Below are 24,674 nucleotides of genomic sequence, written 5' to 3' on the forward strand. Positions count from 1 at the left end.
GGTATGATCTTTTTTTTTTTTTTTTTTTTTTATTCTACATGTTCTAAATACATTTTTGAAATGAAATGAATTGAATCCTGCAGGTGTTTCTTTTTCTGGCCACTTTTTTTTATGCCATATTAGTATGTTGTTGAGACAAAACTTTGCTAGACTTCTTTTGGTGTTTCAGTTATACATTAAAAATGACTATATCAGCTTAAGATTGGTAAACAACAATTTCTAACAAAAAAAAAACTGACATTGATTGTCTTGCAAAGTGTAATTTAGGAGTTTACTAGCGGCCCTTGAACGCAGCACAAGTCCTCGCCTCTTTTGTGGCTGTTAATAGGCCTACAGTATCTAATACTCTGACTGTAGGGGTTAGTTGGCTGCAGCAGGACGCAGTGTCAGGTTGCTTATTTCCCTGCTTTTACATGGAGCACCTGTGTTGAACTTTGTGCTGCAGACTCTGGATCATCTGGATTTCTTTAATATGTTTGATCAAGTTAAGATTATCCGGCAGTTTTTGGATAGAAACGACATGCGTGGTCTAAAAACAGTAGTTTTCTGTGATTGTCACAGTTAACTTTGATTAAAGACAATGGAGAAGTCCCTTGACGTCGCTCCGCTCTCTCTGGCTCTGGTGCTGTCTCAAGTCTGCAGAGAAGATGAAGAGGACTCCCCATCATCATCACCCACCACCATAAAGTTACAGCATCACACCGGCTACGAAGTGTTCGCCAGTTTCAAAGCTGTAAACATGCAGCATTTCTGGAACAAGGAGCTGACACTGGCTCTGTCTGAGATCTTCTTCCTGGGCTGGATAGATGAGCATGTGCTGCTGCTTCAGGGACAAGAAGTTCATCTTCAGGTGCTCAGGAACGGATGGACCAGACGGACCCTCAAACCACCACAGGGCTTTCACATCAAGTGCATAGGTGGGTATGTTAAAGGTCCCATATCATGCTAATTTTCAGGTTCATACTTGTATTTTGTGTTTCTACTAGAACATGTTTACATGCTGTAATGTTAAAAAAACAACTTTATTTTCCTCATACTGTCTGCTTGAATATGCCTGTATTTACCCTCCTGTCTGAAACGCTCCGTTTTAGTGCATTTCAATGGAATTTCGTTGCCTGGCAACAGCTTGGGTCCATGTGTACTTCCTGTCAGCTGATGTCAATCACATACACTGCAACCAGGATATAAACTGGGACACATTTAGAATGTTTACGTTTAAAACCGTGTTAATGGTCCAAATATTGTATATTTGCGACATCACAAATGGACAGAAATCCTAACAGCTTGTTTCAAACGCACAATTTCTGAATACGGGCTGTGTGTATTTCTCTGTATATTGAGCGCTTCGATACTTTCACAATATTTATAAAGCACTTAAACCTGCTTTATAATATATAAGACATGGAAATCTTACTTTTTACAATATGGGACCTTTAAGATACATGTATAATCATGCTATTGCACTCAGCTGAAGTTAAAAGTTGCATAGGAAGTCCTTTACACAAGAGTGGTTGCTTTCCACTTCATTTCATTCTACATGGATGTGTTTTGATTTAAAGGGGAAGGTTTTCAGAGACAGCACTGAAGTTGCTGTCATTCATGTGCTTTGGAAACTAGGTTTTTTGGCCACAAAAACATGCCCATCAAAGCAGACTCATCCACCAGTAAAAAAAAAAAAAATCTTTTAGATAAGTTGCACACATTAGTAGTAAAGGCAAGTGTTTAGAGAGTTAAGAGTACTAACAATAAGTATAGTGTGTATAGAGGCAATAACATGTAATTAATCTGACAAATCTTGGCCTCCAACCACAAAAGTCAGTCAGAATGAGTCAACTAGATGACACAAATAAAGTTATTTAAACTTTGAACTGCGGTGGGCGATATTAACTCGTACCACTTAGCAGTATTTCCCCTTACACTGTATGTGTCTGTCCAGAGCTGTAGACTTGAGACGTGGACTTGAGTCAGAGTTAAGTCACAAAAATGAGGACTTGGACTTGACTGCTTGCAGACTTCAGTTAACTGTACTTGAGACTTGACACCGTAAAGACTTGAGCTAACTTGAGACTTGATAGCAAAAACATCCAAGTGTCAGGTTTTTACACCATAAAATCCCGGAACAATGAGTGCACTGTCTTTACGTCAACTGCAAACTAGGTGCTCAAGTAACTAGGGGTGTAAGAAAATATCGAAAATATTGAATATTGCAATATTATGATTTGTGATACTGTAATGATTCTCAAAAAACACTATTGATTTTTAATTAATAGTTTACATGCAATGATTAACTCAGTCAATACTTTATTTAATTTGTAAAGATATGCACCCTCTCAAAGTAGTGCTATGATGTTGGATGTTACAGGGACTGTGATAAATGCAAATGCAGATCCCACTGTTCTGATTGCATAAAAAGATTTTATACATAAATTAGATTTTAAAAAATCACAATATTTCGCCTGGCTTACAGTATCGCAATAAATTGTATTGTAACCCCTGTATCGGGATACTTATTGTATCGTTAGATTCCTGCCAATACACATGCAGCCCTAAAAGTAACAAAGAACCAAATATGAAAAAAAAACAGCTCTGCAACTCTAACTGACTAATTGAAAGATTCTTCTTTATTTCACCGACCTGTTACGGCACAGGGTCTTCATCAGGGTCTTCATCAGGGTCTTCATCAGGGTCTTCATCAGGGTGATTTACAGGGTGTTTGACAAGACTTGAGAGGTGGACTTGATGGACTCGAGACTTTAGACGTTCCCCAAGAGACCTAAAACATCTTGTCAGTTTCAGCTTGTGACCTCTGTGTCTCTTTGTCCATGCAGTTTCTCTGTGTTTGTTTATGAGACTGTTACCTTTGATAATCCAAATACTTTTCTGCAGTTTGTGGCTCCTCAGAGCTCTGCTGGTTGTTTCATGCTGATTTCCACACATCTTTAATAGCTGGCAAATGCTAATATGCATCTCCTTTTTTATATTTGTGAGTGAAAATACTTTCGTCTGAGGTTTTTATATAATATTGTCTACTCCCTCTGTGAGTCGGGACATGAAACCAGTCGTAGGTAGTTTAGTAGAGGAGTTTAGGCAGCATCTCACCTTATAAACTCTACTGCTTCTTATCAGGTGGGTTCACTCTTTCAGAAAGAGGAATCAGGACTTAGGACCAGTTCAACATTCCCACACTCATACTCATCTTCTTCTGACAAGGTAATAACTCATGTATGTGTTAGGACAGGTTTGGACGACTTTATTGTCAGAGATTCTAACCGCTGCACTCATCATACTGCCCTCAAAAGCTTCTTTATCTCAGTGTGTGTGCGTGTGTGTGTGTGTGTGTGTGTGTGTGTGTGTGTGTGTGTGTGTGTGTGTGCCAAATGAGATAGAGGCGTGCTGAGCCTGTCATAGATTACCTTATTTATGTCTATTACCCAATAGAGCCTCAGTTTAGATCGTCAGTTCCATCGGTGAGCAGCATCAAACTGAAGCAAAGAAAACAGGGAAAAAGTTAGAAAATACTTGTCAGTTTGGTATATATTGATAATTGTATAAAGCGGACGCCGGATTCCTTGAACTTTTGTAAAAGCATGTCTAATATTACATTTTACATGACGCATTTGTTCTGCAATTTGAGGGAAAAAAGTAAAGTTTGCAGCTGTGTTCTATAGGTGAAGAAAATAGTAATATACTTTAAGGAAATACGACATGAGATTTCTGGAGAAAAGAGCAGTGGTGCCATCTTACACAGCAAATGCAATATATTTAAAGGTGCACTAATCAATAATTTTATTTTAACAACGGGTCAAATGAGTTGTGTAATGTGAAAGGTGTTGCTTGCAATGACGAATCCAAAGACAAAAATCTCCCAAATCTGCAGTTCCCTTTAGGTCTAGAGAGCGTTTTAGTGTCTTAAAGGTTATTGTTTTGGTTTCATGGTATCAGATCAAATTGATAAACTTTAATGAAGTAAAGCAGGAACCTTCTGAAAAAACATCAAGTTCATATTTAACAAGTATAGCTACTGTTTAGGCCATAACTAAATTCTGTTGTTGTTGTTGTTGTTTTTCATTTTTTTATTATGTACAATATAGATATATTTCTATTTTTTTTTAATATTGTAAATTCTGCTTCTATTCAGTTGTTAACAGGGAGTCTGGATGCTAATAAACTCAAACTTGATCACAAGATGAGAAACATCTGGATCTGGGTGGCTTACAACCTCTGCGTAGCAACTTCCTGTAATCAGATTTCTATATTGAGCTGCTAGACATTGATTGTATTGAATTGAAAAGCTTCAATAAGGCCGGTTATATAGTCCAAAGGTAAATTTTAGATAGATTTGGATTTTGTGTCGCTGCTTTTTTCTGTATCTGTCTGTCAGAGGAAGTGACGTAGCTTCACTGACTGAAGCAAACACTGATAAGCTGTGGAATGTTTGTCTTATAGCTAATAACTCACCAGACTCTATAATGCCAAAACCAACAGAATTTATATGCCGTTGGTCCACATGCAGATGAGATATATTTTTCACCACTAGTAAACCTATAATCTACGATAGAATAGAAATGAACTCAGAGCGGGATCCGAAAAGTAATTTTGTTGTGTCATTGCAATGCATGAAACAGTGCAAGGGGATGTGGCCACCACATTATTGTGCAGCACAATCAATCTTTAGTTTGATAGCAAGCTCATGTGAATTCAACCAGGAGTTAAATTTTAACTGTGTTTGAGATCACCTGAAACAGCTCGAGCATGCAAAACCTTTTTGAGGTGCTATTCTTATTGAAATCCTAAAGTAATAATAATATAGTATGCAGATGAAAACCACTGCAGTGTAGATTTTCTAGTGTGAGCTGCAAGTTTCTGTGACTCATTTTCTCAGCTGTAGTGTCAAGATTTGAGTTGGCGAGACAAGTTTAAACAAAGTTTAGACAAATAAGGCTGTTCATTAACTGTGTGTGTAGAAGGTCAGCATTTAGCATTATGTATACTTGCAAAATGATACATCTGAAAAAGTGTTTTTTATGGACATAAGTTGCACAGAAGACTACAGGAAAAAACTCAAACAGGTTGCAGGGAAACAAGAAGGCATTAAAATCTCAATTACTTAAAAAATGGATAAATAAAATCTAGATTATTTGAATTTTCTTTAAGTCTTAGATGGCTGAAGTCATGTAGCTGTAGGGAAATGCATTTTGATGTCTGATTTGTAAAGATATACAGAGATACATTTACTCATATGACTGCTACGTGTTTACACAATGCAGATTATCCCCCAAATTGCCTGGGAGTGTTTGATCAAGGCTGAGCTGGATTACAACATTTAGACAAAAGTTGTGTGGAAACCAAGTGTTTTTTTAATTTTTGACAATTCAATCTGATTAACTGAGGGACTTTGTATCCGTTGGCAGGATATAAACAATGGACTGGGAGGAGTGTGTGCTCTGGAGGAAGGAAAAGTGGAGCATTTGTTCAGGAAAACACTATGGCACTGCATTCCCTGCTGTAGCCGAGGTCTCCACTGGAAGGAAAGGGAGGCTCCCAGTAGAGAATTGGGGGAAATGTTTAACGCAGCAAAGAGATTTGTTGCCGTATATCTTAATGTCAGACGTGTTATGTAGGCTGTTGTGGCAAAAAACGTCTTTTGTGTCTTTATTCGGTGTCTGGCCTAGAGAGCTTATTGTGAAAAGACATGTGTTGTCATAAATATTCCACTGGAGGGCAGACCACCGGCGAAAATGATCCTGTTTAGCAAGGAAGTTGGATGAAGTTGTAACAGGCCACAAATCCTTTCACAGCTCAGAACTACGGTCTTAAACAGCAGGATGGTACTATCCCACTATTGATATGTTAATGTGAACACAATGCAACATCTGTGAGGGATTTATCTTGCATGTTGGGTTCATTTCATTACATTTTATTGGTAATTTATTGTTAACACGAGCCTTTAGACATTTTCAGTCTGCATTAGATTGTTGTCTTACTCTGAGCTGATGTACTTCACCTAAAAGATATTTGATGCGCAGCTATAGTCTGATAAAGAGCAGTTATTAAACGTCACCTAGGTGTAATAAATATGTGGAGATAATTTATTTCATGATATAAACAACTGTAACAACATTTTATGAGAGTTCAACACAATGTTACTCTTCAAAAATGTTTAGCCACGCTAGTGATGGCTCTACAGATGTTGGTCTGTCTGAATGGTGATCCACTGACTTTTCATTTAACACCATCATTGGCTCAAAGTTATAATTCATCTAATACTTTGGTTTTGACCATATACCTGCAAAACTAACCAACTCTAAATAGCTGTACATTGTGTTAAGTGCTAATTAGTACTAATGGTCATTGTATTTTACATCGTTGGAAAGCCTGTTTATTTACCTTCACGATGATGTCCAACTTGTAAGGATCATGCATTTGTGGGATGAGCAGCACAGCTGATTATGTTGGTAGCGCCCAAGAAAAATTTGCCAAAATGCTCTGCCAATGGTAAACAGTGTATTCTCCTGTTTGAATTGACTCTTGTTCTGAGTTGTTTGGTGGATTGGATGATTTAACTCTCTATCAGTAACAAGGAACAAACAAGACATATTGGCAATTTTACACTTTATTCATTTAATACACCGTCAGGAGCGGTGGAAGATACATACGCAGCCATGCATTAACACAACTTGCGATTTATAGGTTGTAGCGGGCTCAGTTTTAAAGCTAGAGTGAAGATACTGGTATCATAACTAGAAAACCTAAGGAAACCATCTTTTGGTACCAACATGGCAAACTAGCTTGTCGCCAAGGAGGCTAAATAACAATCCAAATTTACGCACAATTTTGGCGAGGAAAAACTGTGATGGACATTTTCAAAGGGGTCCCTTGACCTCTGACCTCAAGATATGTGAATGAAAATGAGTTCTATGGGTACCCATGAGTCTCCCCTTTACAGACATGCCCACTTTATGATAATCACATGCAGTTTGGGGCAAGTCATAGTCAAGTCAGCACACTGACACACTGACAGCTGTTGTTGCCTGTTGGGCTGCAGTTTGCCATGTTATGATTTGAGCATATTTGTTATGCTAAATGCAGTACCTGTGAGGGTTTCTGAACAATATTTGTCATTGTTTTGTGTTGTTAATTGATGTCCAATAATAAATATATTCCTACATTTGCATAAAGCAAGCATATTCGCCCGTTCCCATGTTGATAAGAGTATTAAATACTTGACAAATCTCCCTTTAAGATACATTTTGAACATATAATAAATGTGCGATTAGTTTGCGATTAATCATGATTAACTATGGACAATCATGTAATAATCGCAATTAAACATTTTAATCGATAGACAGCCCTAGTTTTTCTATAAAAATTAGAATAACGATGTAAAAATTATAATTTCCTCTAATATTACAAATCATATCGCAATTGCAATATTAGTCAAAATAATTGCAATTAGATATTTTTTCAAAATCGTGCGGCCCTACTGTGGATACCTGTATTTTTCAGAAACTTTCTTGCCACTATCAGGAGTCACCTTTCTCCCAGTTAGTGTAACTGTGTCTTATAGTTGTTGTAAGATAAGTGTTGAAGGACCTCAGTGTTTCAGCAGCGATGCGATGGTGTATTTTCTGTCCATATAACAGACAGTTCGTCTATGTGGTGTCTGTCTGCTTCTATCTTGAGTAACTGGCTCTTTAAGGGAACAGCACTCAAAGGTAACAGCTATGAGATCATCGGCTTGCGTCGTCATGGCAACAAAGGCTGTTGCAGCACTACTGAGAAATAAAATGGCTGGCGTGGTGTCGCTCTCCCTCCTCCTCCTCCTCCTCACCCCTCCTTCCCTTCCTCTCCTCTTTCTCTTTGGTATCAGTGAACTGGAGCAGATTGGTTGTGACACCGTCGCCCCCCCACCTTCCTCCTCCTCCTCCACCCGTGGCCCGTCCTGCCCTCTCACTTTGCTCCTTATTCTGTCCCTCCAACCGTCCATTCACACTCCACACATGTGAGTCAGCAGGAGTCTGCAGCTAGCAGGAGCTGCCACTCTGGACGTGATTAAGGTGATGCTTTGGTCCTTTTTCCCTGACAGCTCCACATGGTATTAGTTACTGAATCAACCGGTGGAAAGCACTAATGAGAAAGACACAAATCAGCACCTTTTAAAATGACTCCCTTCGGTTGTGGCCCTGTCAGGTGAGACACAAAACGAAGGAAGGATGGTGGTTCAAGGGGCCCCTCATCCTTCAAGAGCAGAGGGAACAAGAGGGGAAGGATGGAAATTCAGCCAAAGATTCAGAGCCTGAGCTATTCCCCGGACATCATCTGAGAGCTGAATATGTTTTATTTTTTCTTGTGTGTGTTTGGAGCTGTTGATAGTTGCTCTCCTCTCTGCCTTATGCATGTCCTCAATCTCTCTCTCTCTCTCTCTCTCTTGCATCCTCTCCTCCCCTCCCCTCAGCCTCAATCACCCAGACACAGACGCATGCATGCTCACGCAGAATCGCGCGCAGCAGGCGGATGCGCGCATACACACTTTCTCTCACACACACATACACGTACACACACACATACTCACACACCCTTCCTGGAGGTGCTGGGAGCAGCTGCAGCATTAGCGTTGAAAGAGATTTGCCGTTGACTGGAGTTTGCATCCCCCCCTGTTAATGAATGGATGCTACGGCGATGGGCTCGGGAGCTTCTTGCGTTGGATTGCGGGAAACGGTGGATATCTATTCTTGAAATTTATTTATTTATTTCTATGCTCTCCATTTTTTTCTCCCCACCCTCTCCTGGTGTGCTGTTGTCGAAAGGACGATGGGGTCTTGTGCTTGATCGGATAAAGATGGAGGTGAACGTGGCGTCTCCGGTGCTTGGCATACTATTGAGGTTTCACTGCCCATTAGGGTGAATGGAGCTTTTATTTCTGTTTTTTTTTTAAGTGGGCTCTTTTGTTTTGCGGGGATCGGCCGAGCACTCCTGTGGTGAATTGAGCTATTGTCGAAGACTGGGCCTCTTAAGCTTTGAATATTTGACCATCCATCCGTCCCCTCCCTTCCTTCCCCCTTTACCTTCTACTGAAAAGGAACAAGCGGATCCCAAAAACCTCCACTGAAATCTCTCCTCGCCGTCCTCCTTGCTTCCAATGCCCCATTTCCCTCATCTCTACCCCTGCCCCCCCACCTCTCTCCTGCTCCCTCCTCCCACATCAGAGCGGCTACGTAATGTGCCTCCCTACGCATGCAAATGGGGATGCTACAAATGGTGGCTGGGACTGATGCCGATGAAAGGGTGATGCCTCGCGCAATCACCTGCACCTCCGCCGCCGCTGCCATCGCTCCAGATCAGCCTGGGAGAGCCCAGCAGCCGATGACAACCACCCACAGTGCGAACACGGTCGTTTGTAGCTTGCTCGTGGATGTAAATGAGACGTGTGTATGTGTGTGAAGGTGCACACTGGTTCCTGCCATGTCTGGTGTGTGATCGCTCTAGCGGGACGTTCTTACTGATGCGGGGGAGGCACTGAGCCTGAGGTTGGTCGACCTCCCCCTGCACACCCCCCCCCCTTCCCCACCTCCCTCCTTCCTCCCCCCTTCCACCACCCCCACTCCACCTTATCCCAGAAGCCCCCGGGGGTGAAGGCCACCTGGTAAAGGGGTCACGATGAAGAAGAACCGCAGCAGCAATCTGCGGCGGGCCTGGCCCAGCCCGGAGCTTACCGAACGCCCGCTGGAGCACAATCTCTCCCGTAGTGAGAAAGACATCCGTGTGCAGAAGCAGCATCTTCCTCCCCCTCCTGCTCCTCATTTCTCTCCGTCCCCGCCAAGTTATCGTGCGCCAGGTGAGTCTTTTGACACTCCCACCAAACAGAAGCTCCACCCTCTTTCTACGCAGAGCAACGACACCGTTTGATTTGAGGGCAAAGGGCAGAGTTCAAAGTGGACAAAATGTCCGTGTTATCAAGTAGGAAATGATGACTTCAATATATATATATAGTATCAAATGATGTAAAATAGAGAAGGAGAAATATATTTTTGAATTATTCAATCTAAATCTTTGGACTCTTTTGGCTCATTTTGAAATTCAAAACGGTATTTCTGTGGGTCCAAATCTCTGTAACCTTTTTACTTCCTGACACATTTTCCCATCTCCTTCATATTTACTGACCTGTATTTTAAAAAATGATTTTTTTTTACATCATGTATAACATTTTATAAACCCCAAACTTCAGTCAATGTACGATACATCAGTTGCATCACCTTTGCGACAAATTTTGTGACAGATTTATATTTAGTTTGAGAATACATCTCATCACAAACTAATGTACTTACCAAGAAAATCAGATCCTTTCTGTCCCTTTGATTATAAATATTTGCATATCTTTGAGCTGTCTTTCTTGCTTCATTATAAGATATGAAACATAAATACTACAACCTCATTCCCATACTATACTATACTATAAAAAGCACAGGACAGGGAGATATTTTTGAGCAATTCACTGGCAAATCCAGCTTTTCTCATGTTTACTAAAGAAAAAAATATGAGTAAAGCCACATAAAGCTTAAGGGGCTGTGATACTAAGCAGAGATAACGTCATCGTGTTGCTTAACTGACCATTCAGCTCAGTGTGGCGAGGACACAGGGCCTTGCACAGACTTCAGCTCAGGTAAAAGAAGTGTGGATAGTAAAATGATAACATTAAAACAGTAATCAATGAGGCAACATTAATTCTGTTGTTTATCCGTTTGGACATCAGGAGACGTAATGTTAGGTTAGGATATCAAAGATGGAGAGTATTTTCTACACAGTCTATCGCGTGATTCTCCATCGATCACCAGATTTAGGTCAGAGGACGGGGTCAGCTACGGCACAGATGCTGCAGCGATGGATTCAGTGTGTTGCTTTACAACCTTTCAGCTGGGCAGATGTTTGCTCTCAGAGGGGCTTGAAGCGAGGCCGTCTGGTTGTAGGATGATCTCACTACTCACTATTGCTGACAGCAAAGCCAGCTTAATTCAACAAAGGCAACAGAGAATTTCTGTGTGTAAGCTCTCGATGTGGCGCTTAAGTCAACTTATATTTTGATCAATTTTCAAATATGTTGGGTTTGATTGTGTGCGCTTCCTTTTTCTGTTTTTGTGAGATGATGTGAATTGAATAATTTGCAAAGACTCAGGTGAATCTCGCACTACTGTTTGCTGCAGCGGCTGCCTCGCTTTGCTAACCTACGAGAAACAGGAGGAACGAGAGGCTAAAGGAAGCACGGAGAGGAGGGGTGGAGCTGTGAGAGGCAGCATGCAAACTGCTGCTGTTTGACCATTACATCATAGCTTCACACGCTGCGCCTGCTGTTCATTCATGATCTAACAGTTGTGCCTCCTCCTCCTCCTCCTGCAGGTGACGTGTCTCCGATCAGTATGTCACCTATCAGCCAGTCACAGTTCATCCCGCTGGGGGAGATCTTGTGCCTGGCCATCTCTGCTATGAACTCTGCCCACAAGTCTGTCAACCAGGAGGCTCTGGTGGAGCACCTCACTGCCAGCTTCCCAGGTACGCTCCTATGACCTCCTTCTTAAAAATGGGACTGCACTAAAGCATGCAGAAACTGATTTTTGAATACATTATGTGGCATATGTTGTTTGAAAGGTAAAAATGCATCCGTGCATATGTCACATCTGGTTTATTGTCTTCTGAGGTGTTGCTTATTTTAATCAGTTTCATTTTACATGTGTCTAACATAAAAGCCAGGTTCAAAGAGCAAAGTAGTGATCTATGTAGGCTTTAAACATCTACTGATCTCACCTCAGGGACCCATTTCGGTGATATTTCATCCTGTAAAATCTTGCAAGCAATATCATAATGTTTCAACAGGGATATATCTGAAACTATTAGTCAATTAAGCGATTAGTCAATTGTCTGAACATTAATCGGCAACTATTTTGATAATCGATTTATTATTTTAATGGTCATTTTTCAAGCAGCTTCTCTGATGTGAGGATTTGCTGCTTTTCTCTGTTATATATGATATTAAGCAGAATACGTTTGGAAATTGAACTTCTGTTTGGGCAAAACAAGACATTTGAAGATCACGGTGAAAAATTTGGTGGACTTTTTCTAGGGATGTCACGAGAACCGATACGTGATACGAAACGTGAAGGTACTCAGCTAACAGCTAACGTACGGAGGTTGCACTGAGTAACATTATGATGCGTTCAGTAAATATGAATATTGGGCGAAGGTAAATTATGACGTTATCATGATGTGTTCAAATGTAATCTTGTCAGATTCAGTTTTTGGCGAGAAACTTGAGGCGGATCATCAGTTATTAATAATAAATATGCAAAAACTATTATGCAAACGGTAATAAAGAGTGGATGTTGACATACATGAGATTTATTGTTGTTTTTACTGTGGTATTAAATTGAAAATTGAGAATCGTGGAATTTCACTGCTATTGGTATAAACTACTAAATTTCTGGTATTGTGACATCCCTACTTTTTTCATTATTTTCTGACATGTTATAGACAAAGTTATTATTATCTTTCATATTAAATACACAATCACTCTTTTAGGTGAAACAGGCCTAAAAAGTACAAAAACACTTCAGCTCCCCGTCCCATCCTCCTCTCCTATTTTGTTTACTTGTATACAGTATATTGTTTTGGGTTTTCTTCACAAGTGACAAGTGATGACACTGTCTATGAACACATTCTGTTAAAGTGATTTGAAAAACCTCAACTAGTTTATATACTTTAAAAACAATCAGACCAATATTCATTGTTACACTTGTGTATTACCTACAGTAGATGGCAGCTGGCGCGCCCTCAGTTTAGAGAGGCAGGCGGGAACAAAGCAATGTACTGCTGTGGACGGAACAGGCAGCAAAACTTATTTTAGCCACCTAAACGACAGGCCCACCTAAAGAAAATCAAAAATCAATATAATTTTAAGTGTACGCTATATTTAGAATATTTTCACCGCTTTATCTTGCTGTCAGACGGCACTTTCCGACGGGGAGCTGAACTGAAAGTGAAACTTATCTATGCTCTCTTCAAAGCTACCGGACTCCGTTGACAAATACAGTATAGATAAGTTTCACTTTCAGTTCAGTTTCCAGTTGGAAAATATTTTAAATATAGTGTGCACTTAAACTGATATTGATTTTTTAGGTGGGCCTTTCTTTTAGGTGGCTAAAAAAAAACTATAATCTGTTTTTACCGTCTCCAAATTGTCACGTCGTTCCAAAAAATGTTTACAATGTTGTTTATTTTAACAGGTTGAATATGTGTAATGTTTTAACAGTATAGTTATTTTTTTTCTTTACTAAAATGATTAAAACAATTAAATCCAGGATTTGAGAAAAGCCTAAAATGTATTCAAACACAACATTTAAAAGTACAGGTTTAACCAAGTTGTCAGTCAAATGTAATGGGAAGCATGTCCCTCAAATTCATCTTTACTTCTATATGATACCACAGTGAAAAGGAGTCGAACTTATAGGTTGCATCATTTCTGTTTAAAAAAAACACAAGGTGATGTAATGTCAGGCAACACAAGACCATGCTAGACAAAGGTTATGAATGATGTTGTTTAAAATGGACTACTGGTAATGTTGATTTAGTAATTTAAATAAGCTTTTGAGGTGATTAAATATCCTCAGGAGTCACCTGGGAATGCAGTGTTTAATTTATTAAGTACCAATTGTTTTTACATACAGATTCATGTCATGGTATCAGTATTATAGTATATACAAGTCATGGACATTCCTTAAAATATACAAGGATTTATGGGAGCTGTGGTAGTTGTCAATTTAAGAAAAGTTGGGTTAGTCAACAAAAAAAAAAAAAAAAAGCCTATTTGATGTGAAAACTCACCTAAAACTTTTTAAAGAGGAGCAGGAAAGACCTGCCATCATTTGTTTTTATCATTTTAGGATGATTTGGAGGATTTAAAAAAATATATGAATTGCGTCATTTTTATTCTTATTTAATTTTTTACAAATTCTATTATTAATTTTAAAAATGATAAAAAATTATTATTATATTATTATTCAAATAAATAGCTGTTAAAACTCTGATGTACCCCTCAGTGAGTCTGTCTGTAAAAAATCATGTTCATTCATTCATGTGCTGTCAAGCAAGATTCAAGTGTGTGGATGAAGCATTAAGCTGTTCAATTTGATTGAGTTATTTACATTTTCTACGTGCCTTGTTTTTTTTCTACATGATGTGATGGTGCATTCATGAAAAACATGGCAACTTTCGTTTGAAAAATTCACTCCACATGAGCATTATATAAAGCGTGAATGAAATGATGGAATACGAAGATGCAGAATATGCATTTTTTTTTATTTAAAAAAAGGTGATGAGAAATTTAAGGGAAAAAGTTTAAATAGTACTTCAGTTTAGTTGGCTCTTCAAATAATGTCAATAATTAGTTTTGTTTTTTTTCCATGCGCTGAAAAAAATTACGAAATACCTTGCATCATCCTCACCCAGTTCCATCTTTCACTACTATTTTTCTCATATTTAATATGCCTCTGGCGTGATTATATATGTCTGATTTACATTTTAATAGATGTTAAAACATGCATTGTGAGTGACTGAAACATCAAGTTCCACATTGTATTCATAATAAAATAGCCCTCAAGCTAGTTTTATGTTGTCATTTTATCCCCAAAAAATTCTCACATTGTGCAAGACAAAGAAATCTCAGTTTTTTTTCTTCAACAACAAAATGTTCAAAATGTCCTGTATTTGAACAATTTTAATATAAATTAAAAAAAAATTAAGACTGCATCTGACAATTATTTTCATTATCGATTAATCTGTCGGTTATTTTCTTGATTATTTGATTATTTGTTTGGTCTATAAAATGTCAGAAAATGGTGAAAAATGTCCATCAGAAAGCCCATTTCCCAAAGCCCAAGATGACTTCCTAAAATATCTTGTTTTGTCCACAACTCAAAGATATTCAGTTTACTGTCATAGAGGAGTAAAGAAACTAGAATATATTCCCATGTAAGAAGCTGGAATCAGGGAATTTTTACCCTTTATTTTTTAATTACTGATTAATTGATTATCAAAATAGTTGGCGATTAATTTAATAGTTGACATCCAATCGGATGCACGGTGGTGCAGTGGTTAGCACTGGCGCCTCACAGCTAGAGGGTTGCAGGTTCGAATCCGGCTTGGGACCCTTCTGTGTGGAGTTTGCATGTTCTCCCCGTGTTAGCGTGGGTTTTCTCCGGGTACTCCGGTTTCCTCCCACAGTCCAAAGACATGCAGGTTAGGTTAATTGTGGACTCTAAATTGCCCGTAGGTGTGAATGTGAGCGTGAATGGTTGTCTGTCTATATGTGTCAGCCCTGCGATGGACTGGCGACCTGTCCAGGGTGTACCCTGCCTTCGCCCAATGTCGGCTGGGATCGGCTCCAGCCCCCCCGCGACCCCTAACGGGATAAGCGGTTGCAGATGGATGGATGGATGGACATCCAATCGATTAATCATTTCAGCTCTATCTTTTTTAACTGAAATTTGTAAAGCTGTGCTTCAACTTTGTCTGATCTGTGTTTCCTGCAGGCGTGCCTACACCCAGCTCAGAGGTTCTGCGACATACCCTGAACATGCTGGTGCGAGAGAGGAAGATCTACCCAACTCCAGAGGGCTACTTCATTGTCACCCCCCAGACCTACTTTATCACTCCTTCCCTCATCAGAACCAACAACAAGTGGTATCACCTGGATGATCGGCTGCAAGAGCGCCAACCGCAACAGTCACCGCAGCAGCAACATCAACAGCAGCAGCAGCAGCAACCTCAGCAATGCACTTCGCCGCCGTCTGGCAACGTAACACCATCCACACCTGGCTGCCTGAGAGAGAGGCCTCCTCGCAAGAATCACAATGACTCATACAACTCCTATCGCGAAGACTCGTCCAGACTTCACAGTAGTAAGTCACCAAAGGAGCACAGGGGAGATTCTCATCAAAGTAAGCCCCCCAAGGATCACAAGGGCGGGGAACCTCCACCAAACACGTCAGCCAAGGAGCACCGAGGAGAACCGCCGTCATACCCTTATCCCCCTGTTCCCACTCCCCCTCCTGTCCAGCAATCGCCGCCTCAAGAGCCTGCTGAAAAGAGTAAAAGCATCACTTCTTTCCCTTATAAAAGTGACACTCTGACCAAAAAGAAAGAAGGAAGTGGTGGCGGTGGAAGTGGCGAGAAGCAATCCAAAAGGTTCGGTCTCAGGCTCTTCAGGCTGAGTTTCAAGAAGGACAAAATGAGGCAGCTGGCCACCTTCTCAGCCCAGTTCCCCCCAGAGGAGTGGCCTCTTCGTGACGAGGAAGTGCCAACCACGGCCATTCCCCGCGAGGTGGAGATGGAGATAATCCGCCGAATCAACCCTGACCTAACAGTGGAGAATGTGGCAAGGCACACGGCTGTGATGAAGAGGCTGGAGGAGGAGCGTACGCAGAAGAACAAGGCGGGGTCAGCCCAGCACAGTGCACGGAGCAGGAGGGGGAGGGGCCACAGGAGGACCCTACATGGGAAGTCTCGCTCACACAGCAAGCCCCGAACCTCCAGGGGAGACCCGTCTGAGGGTTCAAACTGGGACCTTTTGTTCATGGAAAGGGATTACCGCTTCTTTAGCCACTCGTTAGTTCGCTCGCCTCGGGAGGCCATGTACACCTTGGAGCGCAGGCGAAGTGGAGGTGCAACCTACCTGGTCCATAGCAACCCCAACATTACTGAATCGTACTGCCCTGTTACCCCTGAGTGGGACGTGTCTGGGGAGCTAGCCAAGAGACGGACGGAGATGCCCTTCCCAGAGCCGTCGCGCGGGACGTGCCAGTCCAGAGTGCAAAGAAGTCACAGTCACAATCAGGACAGGAAGTCGCGTCACGAGAGGTCAGATCAAGCTAAGGAACGCTCTCGGTCCATGGACAACTCCCTCAAGGGCCCGTCACTGGGGGCGCCAGAAGACTTTGACCCCACTCTGGAGGAGCGTAGTCATTACTACACGGATGACGGCACCCTGCGCGCCACGCAGAAGTCCTCCCACTACTCAAGGATCATGTTCTCTGCTGCTAAGTTCCACTCTGATTTTAATGTGCCTGATTTGGGGAAAGGGAGTTTGGACGAGTCAAGGATCCGGAGTACGATGGAGAGGAACAAAAGCAGAGACAGCTTGCCATCGTACAATGAGCTAATGGGACTTTCTCCTAAGCCCTCAACAGATGAGTACTTCCAGTGCAATACGTCAAATGAAACAATCCTAACTGCCCCTTCGCCTCAGGCAAAATCAGAATATGACACATTAACCTCATCAGGGGGACTCCGAAAGGGCTCTCCGGCTGACCGCCAAACGCCTCACCTCACTTCTCCTCACACGATGGAGTACAAAGAGGACTTGTCGGCAGCAAAGGGACAGAACGGCTCAGTGCGACTGACGCCAAGCCAGACGCCGGAGCCGGTGCAAAATGCCCGTTTGACGCCACACCAACACAATGTAGATCCCGGTGGGGGAGGAGGCAGTATGGTGATCAAGAGGAAAGAAATCTTCAGCAAGGACACTTTGTTCAAACCTCCACACAATGCCTTGTCCACAGGCTACGTGGACAGCAGCTACACCAAGTCCGGCACATTGCGGAAAGCCTCACATGCCAAATCAACAGAGGCCCTAGACAATCCTGAGCCCCAGCAGCCTTCCAATTCAGCCACTTCCTCAGCGTCACCGGCAGTTTTACAGGGCTGCTTAGAGCCAACAGTCCCCTCCGCCTCCTTTGACTATTATAATGTATCAGATGATGAGGAAGAGGAAGAGGCAGAGGAGGACTCGCACAAAGAGTTGGCGACTGCAGAGGACAACAAAGACCACGGGGAAGTGGGTGGTAACGGTGGAGGCAGTGGTGGTGGTGGGGAGGGAACCATGCAGTGGCTCCTGGAGCGGGAGAAGGACCATGATCTGCAGCGGAAACTGGAGACCAACCTGACCTTACTCAGCCCCAAGGAGACGGAGAACAGCAGCAGCCAGAAGTCGGCCCACTCTGCCCGTTTGGACAGCATGGACAGCAGCAGTGTCACGGTGGACAGTGGATTCAACTCCCCAAGGTATGCGCCAAAATAAACTATGACACTATCAAACTGTTTGCTCTTAAAACGTCTTAAACCAGCATTATTGGTAAAGTTTGGGTGGTAAACTGAAGTAGAACACAGTGCAACCAAAAATACCCCCAAGCGTCTGGATTACTGTCAAACCAGATGTTAGCATTTGGAGGTCTTTATGTAATATAATGTAAGTTAAAGTCCCTCAATTTGTTTTAAAAAGCTAAACAAAAGGTGGTGGTAACTCTGAATGCTCTCTTTTTATTTTGACAAAACGAAAAAAAGTCTCAAGGTCCACTTGCTAGCTTTATTTTGGAGCATTCAGCTGCATCTCACAGTTTTCCTCACTAGACGGAGTTTGTTCAGTTGTCATCACATGACTGAAGTATGGAGGTTGGTGCATCTACAAACAAATTCAGGTCTTGAATTTGTATCTACACTCAGTGGCCACTTTAATAGATACACATGTAGAATATAATTCAATCCAATATAACATCCATCTTTAAGAAGCTCATAATGTTTTCGGTCAATGTGTAAATTCAATTATATGTTTATTATTGAGGTTGGATTGCATTTGATTATACAGGTGTAGCTAATAAAGTGGAAACTAAGTGTATGTTTATATTGAATATAATGTTTTGCTATTTTAGGAGCAGCTGTTTGTGACGTATTCCAATGTTCCCCATTTAATCAGACAAATGTTGGTAAAACAGTGAAAAGGACCAGTTTCCTGCTTTAACAACAATCTAGTAACATTTCTGAGTGAAATCTACCCAAGACTGGACAAATCTTTGTTTCTATAAGAGGTTTGCAGTGTCATCATGCTCACAATTCATATGTTTCGACCATGAACTTGGCTTTGGGGTTAGCTGATCACATGTAAAGCACACACTTAATTGTTGAATTAAATTAATTTGATTCACAGATTCAGACTTCTTTGGTTACCACCAGTTCCATGCTAAACAATAGACAATAATACCTTTAGTATTTAGTATTAAAGCAACTTGAATCACACAGCTTGGACACGGAAGTGTCTTTGTTGTATTTCCTTCATCTCGATGGCAACAAATAAATGGCTTACTAACCCTTCGACATGATTCTAATAAATACATTTTTTTTGTTTCAACTTTTGATGAAACAGTCAGTATTCAGTAATAAGCAACTTGTTTATAAATGCATGTTATGTACCTTAAAAACAGCTTAAAGCAGCAAATGACTAATGGATACAATGCATCAACTTGAGATGAATAGTTTAAAGTTTTATATAAACAACTGCAAACATCTGTTTATCAGACAAACAAATGTACTAGCTAGCAAACTGTTTCTGCTCCTTGAGTGAAACATGAACACAAGGCTGCAGTTTAATCACTTGTGAAATGAATCCCTTGTGAACCAGCAAAATTTACCGGATAGTTGCCAGAAGAGATAACCACCAATTTAATATTGCACTTCCATGATGATGTTGGACTGACTCAAAACAATATACTGGATACACTTCCCATAATGCAACTGAGGCGTCTTTCATTAGATACATGCTATTCTACCTGTAACAAGCTTTCTGTCAAAAAATTCTCAATCCGAGTTAAAAGAAAATAACCCTGATGACATCATCAGGGAGAAAGCTCCCTTCAGAGCTACAGAAGACATTACACGGAATGCCCCTTTAATACATATTATTAAAAAATGCTACATATGTAGGCTCCTGAGATAGTGCAGGATTGCCCGCTTGCCCGGGGCAAATATAATGCCATGCCGGGCTAGTAAATCTAGCAACTCACTGTAAAGAGGAAGTAAACACATTGTTTTTTCCGGAGCTGAAAATGGAAGTAGCTAAGGAATGAGCCATCTCGCATCCTTCTCATCTCTGTTGAGAGTTGCACATGTGCAGTACTGATCAGGTATTCTCCAAAAAATGGAGGTGGGACAAAGACAAAGTTTATGAGATGAAGCGCAAGTGAGCATTTCAATTATCCTGGAAACAGGAGTTTAGTTGGGTGGCGTTAGAGGATGCGGGCGAAACTCTAGATTAATTTACTTAAATAAGGATTAAATAAGATAATTAACTGTGTCTAGGGGCAAGTAAAAACTGACTTTGGGCAAGTATATTTCTGAGTGAAAAAATTAACGTTAACATTGAACCCTGAAGTATTCTTTTAACATAAATATTGGGCTTAAATATATAAAATAATGTAGAACTAGAAATGACATAACATGAAACATGTGCCACATATTTACAAGTTATTGTATGAATATAATTTCATTATTTATCAACTCCTAATATGGTTAAGGCTTCTACTTTGCGACTCAAAGTTGCTTTAATCTATTTTGTACTATTATTATTTTAATGTATTTTCCAGGATGAATGGCAAAAAAGCTTTTGTGCTTATTTTTCTTTTCTTTTTTTTAATGAAGGAAACCTGGAAAGAATTTTTATTATTTTCATCAACCAGAATTTATCTCTGTTTTTCTTATATAGTATAGTTTCAGTTTATCTTAGTGGTATTCTTCTTTCTAGCCGAGCACCACTTCTGCGACACACTGTGAGATTTTTCAGTGCATTTTGAATGCAAACACTTGACTCTGTGTTGTCTCCTGTGCAGGACGCGTGAAAGCCTTGCATCCAACACATCCAGCATAGTGGAAAGCAATAGACGGCAGAATCCGGCGCTGAGCCCCGGCCACATCGGCACCAGTGGTATCGGACTGCCATTCAGCTTTCGCGCCATCCCAGAACCCCCCACCACACAGCCTGAGAAACTCCAGAAGTCATCAAACTGCCTGGCCTCCATCACCAGCGTCTGACAGGCAGCACAGACTGAGACCATGAAAGGTGGTGGAGGAGAGAGGAAGTGAGGTGTTTCACCATTTTGACCCTCACTTTCCTCAAACCAATACACACACACATAAACACACACACACACACATCTTCAGACTCCTGAGAATCCATTTACTGGGACTGTTACAAAAACAGGCATGGCTTCAAGAGACTGTTCCCACAGCTTCAAGAACTTTACTGCAAAAAAGAGAAGAAAAACTACAGAATATCAAGACCACTGTAGGTGAAGACACCTACCTGAAGTACTTTGATTTTTGGTGACATGGACTCTAGTTTGGCTTATATCAAGATTCTTGACTATTGGTATTGGAAAGTAGTAGACTATAGGATTCAAGTTACATTTGGAAATATCAAAAAACTTTTTATATTACTTAACAATACATGTCCAATTAAATGTTCTCCTTCCTGAAATAACGTCAAGGTCTTCAGGACGATTCAATGTATCAGCACAATGTCGAGACAATAAAAGTTGATCCTGAGAACAACGAATGAAAGATATAAAAACATAAATCAGCTCAGATTTGTGTACCGCAATGCAAATGATGTATGTATACTCGATACTTTTGATATCCTAATTATTATAATGGTGGTATTAAAGATGCTATGTGACCAAACATGGTGTTTGTACAGAATGAGCTGCACCTCCACCCTCACACGTACACCACACGATACTTCGCAAAATAATCTCACCACAAGGTTTATTTAGTGTCTGATCTGGAGCTTTCAATCATATCACATGATCTTCCTCAGCAGGTTAGAGTTTCCAAGTTTGCCAATGGAAATATGAACATCTGACGACTTTTGTAGGACTAGTGTAGTCCATGTTTAAGCTTAAAAGTTGAGATTGAAAATTCATTCTTGGCCTTTGGAAACAGCAGTTGACAAAACAATCTCACCACACGGTCTATTTGTAGCTATTCTGGAGCTTTCAGTCGTATCACATGATCTTCCTCAGCAGATGTAGTAGGCTCAGTTGTCATTAAAATGCAGATTTTGTAGTGAGATTGTTTTGTTGACTACTGTTTGTTACCCGTTTAATAGGAGGAATTGATTTTAAATTACTAACAGGTTCGTGGATTCTCAAGCGTGATATTAATATAAAAATGTTAGGTTTATGTTGGGAATTCTGAGCTTCACTTTTATTTCTTGTTTTCACTTCTCCTCGAAACAGCACAGACATGGTGCATTGTGGGAACTGTAGGCAGAATGAGTAGACCGTGTAACCACAGGTGCTACAACCAGCAAACTTTAAATGGTCAGTTCATCCAGATTTCATTTTCAATTTTCAGTAGATAATAGTTTGAAAATCAGATTATAGTCAATTGACTATAAAATTAATTAAATAGTAATTTGATAATTGATTCATCTTTTAGGTCATTTTCTTTAATTAATCTTTTAAGTGATTTTCAACCAAAAATGGCAAAAAGTGACGTGTTTCAGCTTCTCAAATGTGAGTATTTTCTGCTTTCTTGGTCGTCTATGATAGTCAACTAAAACAAGACATTTTAAGGAATCATGAGCGTTGGATTAATCAGCAACTATTTTGATAATCTCTTAATCGGTTTGAGTAATTTTTTAAGGAAAAAAAAGTATAAATTCTCTGATTCCAGCTTCTTAAATGTGAATATTTTCTGGTTTCTTTACTCCTCTATGACAGTAAACTGAATATCTTTGAATTGTAACCAAAACAAGACATTTGAGGACGTCATCTTGGGCTTTGGGAAACACTGATCGACATTTTTTACCATTTTATGACATTTTATAGACCAAACAACTAATCGATTAATAATAATAATTGACAGATTAATCGACAATGAAAATAATCGTTAGTTTTAGTCCTACAGATTTCATGGTTCCAGCTTCTAAAATGTGATGATTTCCTGCTTTACTTTGTCTTATATGTAAGTAAACAGAACAGCTTTGCTTTTTGAACTGACAAAGAAAGATATCTGAATATGTAACCTTGGGCTCAGGGGAACTGTGATTGGCATTTTCTCTAATCTCCAACAGTTTGTGGACAAAAGGATGATTCAGTTTATCGTGAAAATAACCTGCAAATTCATGAAAATAACTGTTAGCTGCAGCCCTAAATAATGTTTTAATTGTTCAATGAAAGTCCAGAAAAAGTCTTAAGATGCACCTTCTTAGTCTTCTATGGTCGTAATCTTTAGACAAAGAACATTAGGCACACACTTTCACAGGAGCAGAAACAGCCAGTGTGGCATTTATAATGAAAATCCTTTAGTAGTTTTATAGCTTATTCATGAGTTAATAATAATGTTTTTAAAAAACAGACCGGTTTGAACCTTCACCAGGGTTCAAAGGCTTTGAAAAATAAAATAGTTTTTATTATAAAGTCCACATCCTGCTCCTATATGCATGGGTACCTGAAGTTTTCTTTCTGTTCATGTCATGTTTCAATGCTTTGAGCAGCACAAACAAACCTCTATGCAACTTCATTGTATTGGAATGATAGAAATCACAGTAGTGTTATTCTCAAAACCTCAGCAAATAAAACCAAAACTATATAGAAAATGTAGATACCATTAAGGATAAGACAGAAAATGTGTTTCTTCTTGGGTGAACTGGTCCTGAGAGCTTGGCCCTCAACATACAGTGATGTTACAGCAGTCTGACTGCAGTTCTCTGGATGAACTGTAGATGGAGCCAAAGTTAAAACACAAGAGCAATTCTGACCCTCTGCTGCTCCTCTAAAGGGTCAGACAACATTAAGATACTGCAGGCTGACTAATATGGTGCTAGTTAGGGCTGACCCTAATGCTTCAAAGCGTTGACTGTTGGCATGGTAATCGACCTCCAAATCAATATTTGAATGCTTAGCTGTTGTTTTATATAAATAACCATGTAATAATAATGTATAAATCCCCAAATAGCCCATGAAATAAGGAATAATCCCACAACATTATTCATATTCAAGATTAATTATTAAAAGTTATTCTCAGATGGATATTGCTGTTTGTTAGAGGTGTAGTGTGTACAGTTGTGTCCCAAAGCTTTGAATACCTTTGAATTTTTCTCACCGAAGCTTTGAAGCCCAAAAATTGGTATTCGGGACAGCCTTAATGTTGATTCAACATGAATATACAATATGAACACCACACAGCCTTGCTCTCATACTAAAACTCCAAATTAAAATGTATTGTGTCCCTTAAAACAGGTATTAAGATAAGATAAGATAAGATAAGATGGACCTTTATTAATCCCCGGAGGGAAATTCAGGTGTCAAAGCAGCAACATCAGCAAACAGAGTGAATCACAGGAGAGGTAAAGGTATACAAAAATTCTAAAGACAATAATAGAGATATAAAAGATACAGAGTGAATGGGTGAACATAGTGTGTACAGTCCGTCAATAAATAAATGTAGTATGTACAATAAATAAATAAATAAATAAATGTAATATGTATATATGTGCAGTCAGCAATAAAGTGGTATATAGGATGTATAGTGTAAAGTGAGTGTAAAGTGCGCCAGATAGTGCATGTTTAAATTTCTTAAAAGTCCTAATAGTTGTTATAAGGGGGTCAGCCTTGGTTGTGGAGCCTGATGGCTACCAGCATGAAGGACTGACCCAGGCGCTTTGTGTTGTGCCGAGGAGGGATGAGTCTGTGGCTGAAGGTGCTCCTCATCTTGACTAGCTCATCATGGAGGGGGTGGAAGGGGTTTTCCAGGATAGCGTCCAGCTTCCTCCTCATCCTGCCCTCTGCCACCACCTCCAG

General features: G+C 40.2%; 1 protein-coding gene across 2 annotated transcripts; it reads left to right on the forward strand.

The window, feature by feature from the left end:
- Positions 1–354: 354 nt before the first annotated feature.
- stox2a (storkhead box 2a) lies at positions 355–21,549 on the forward strand. Of its 2 annotated transcripts, none has more exons than XM_037765109.1 (4): positions 355–917; positions 11,392–11,544; positions 15,576–18,105; positions 20,700–21,549. In XM_037765109.1, exons 1-4 carry the CDS (start codon positions 581–583, stop codon positions 20,899–20,901), a joined length of 3,222 nt encoding a protein of 1,073 aa, XP_037621037.1. In that variant the 5' UTR covers positions 355–580; the 3' UTR covers positions 20,902–21,549. The 2 variants fall into 2 exon arrangements, with proteins under 2 accessions (XP_037621037.1, XP_037621038.1); XM_037765110.1 differs by lacking the exon at positions 355–917 and adding an exon at positions 7,933–9,835.
- The last annotated feature ends 3,125 nt before the right edge of the window (positions 21,550–24,674 follow it).

The sequence above is a fragment of the Sebastes umbrosus genome, chromosome 3 (assembly GCF_015220745.1).
Source record: "Sebastes umbrosus isolate fSebUmb1 chromosome 3, fSebUmb1.pri, whole genome shotgun sequence".
NCBI classification, from domain to species: Eukaryota; Metazoa; Chordata; class Actinopteri; order Perciformes; family Sebastidae; genus Sebastes; species Sebastes umbrosus.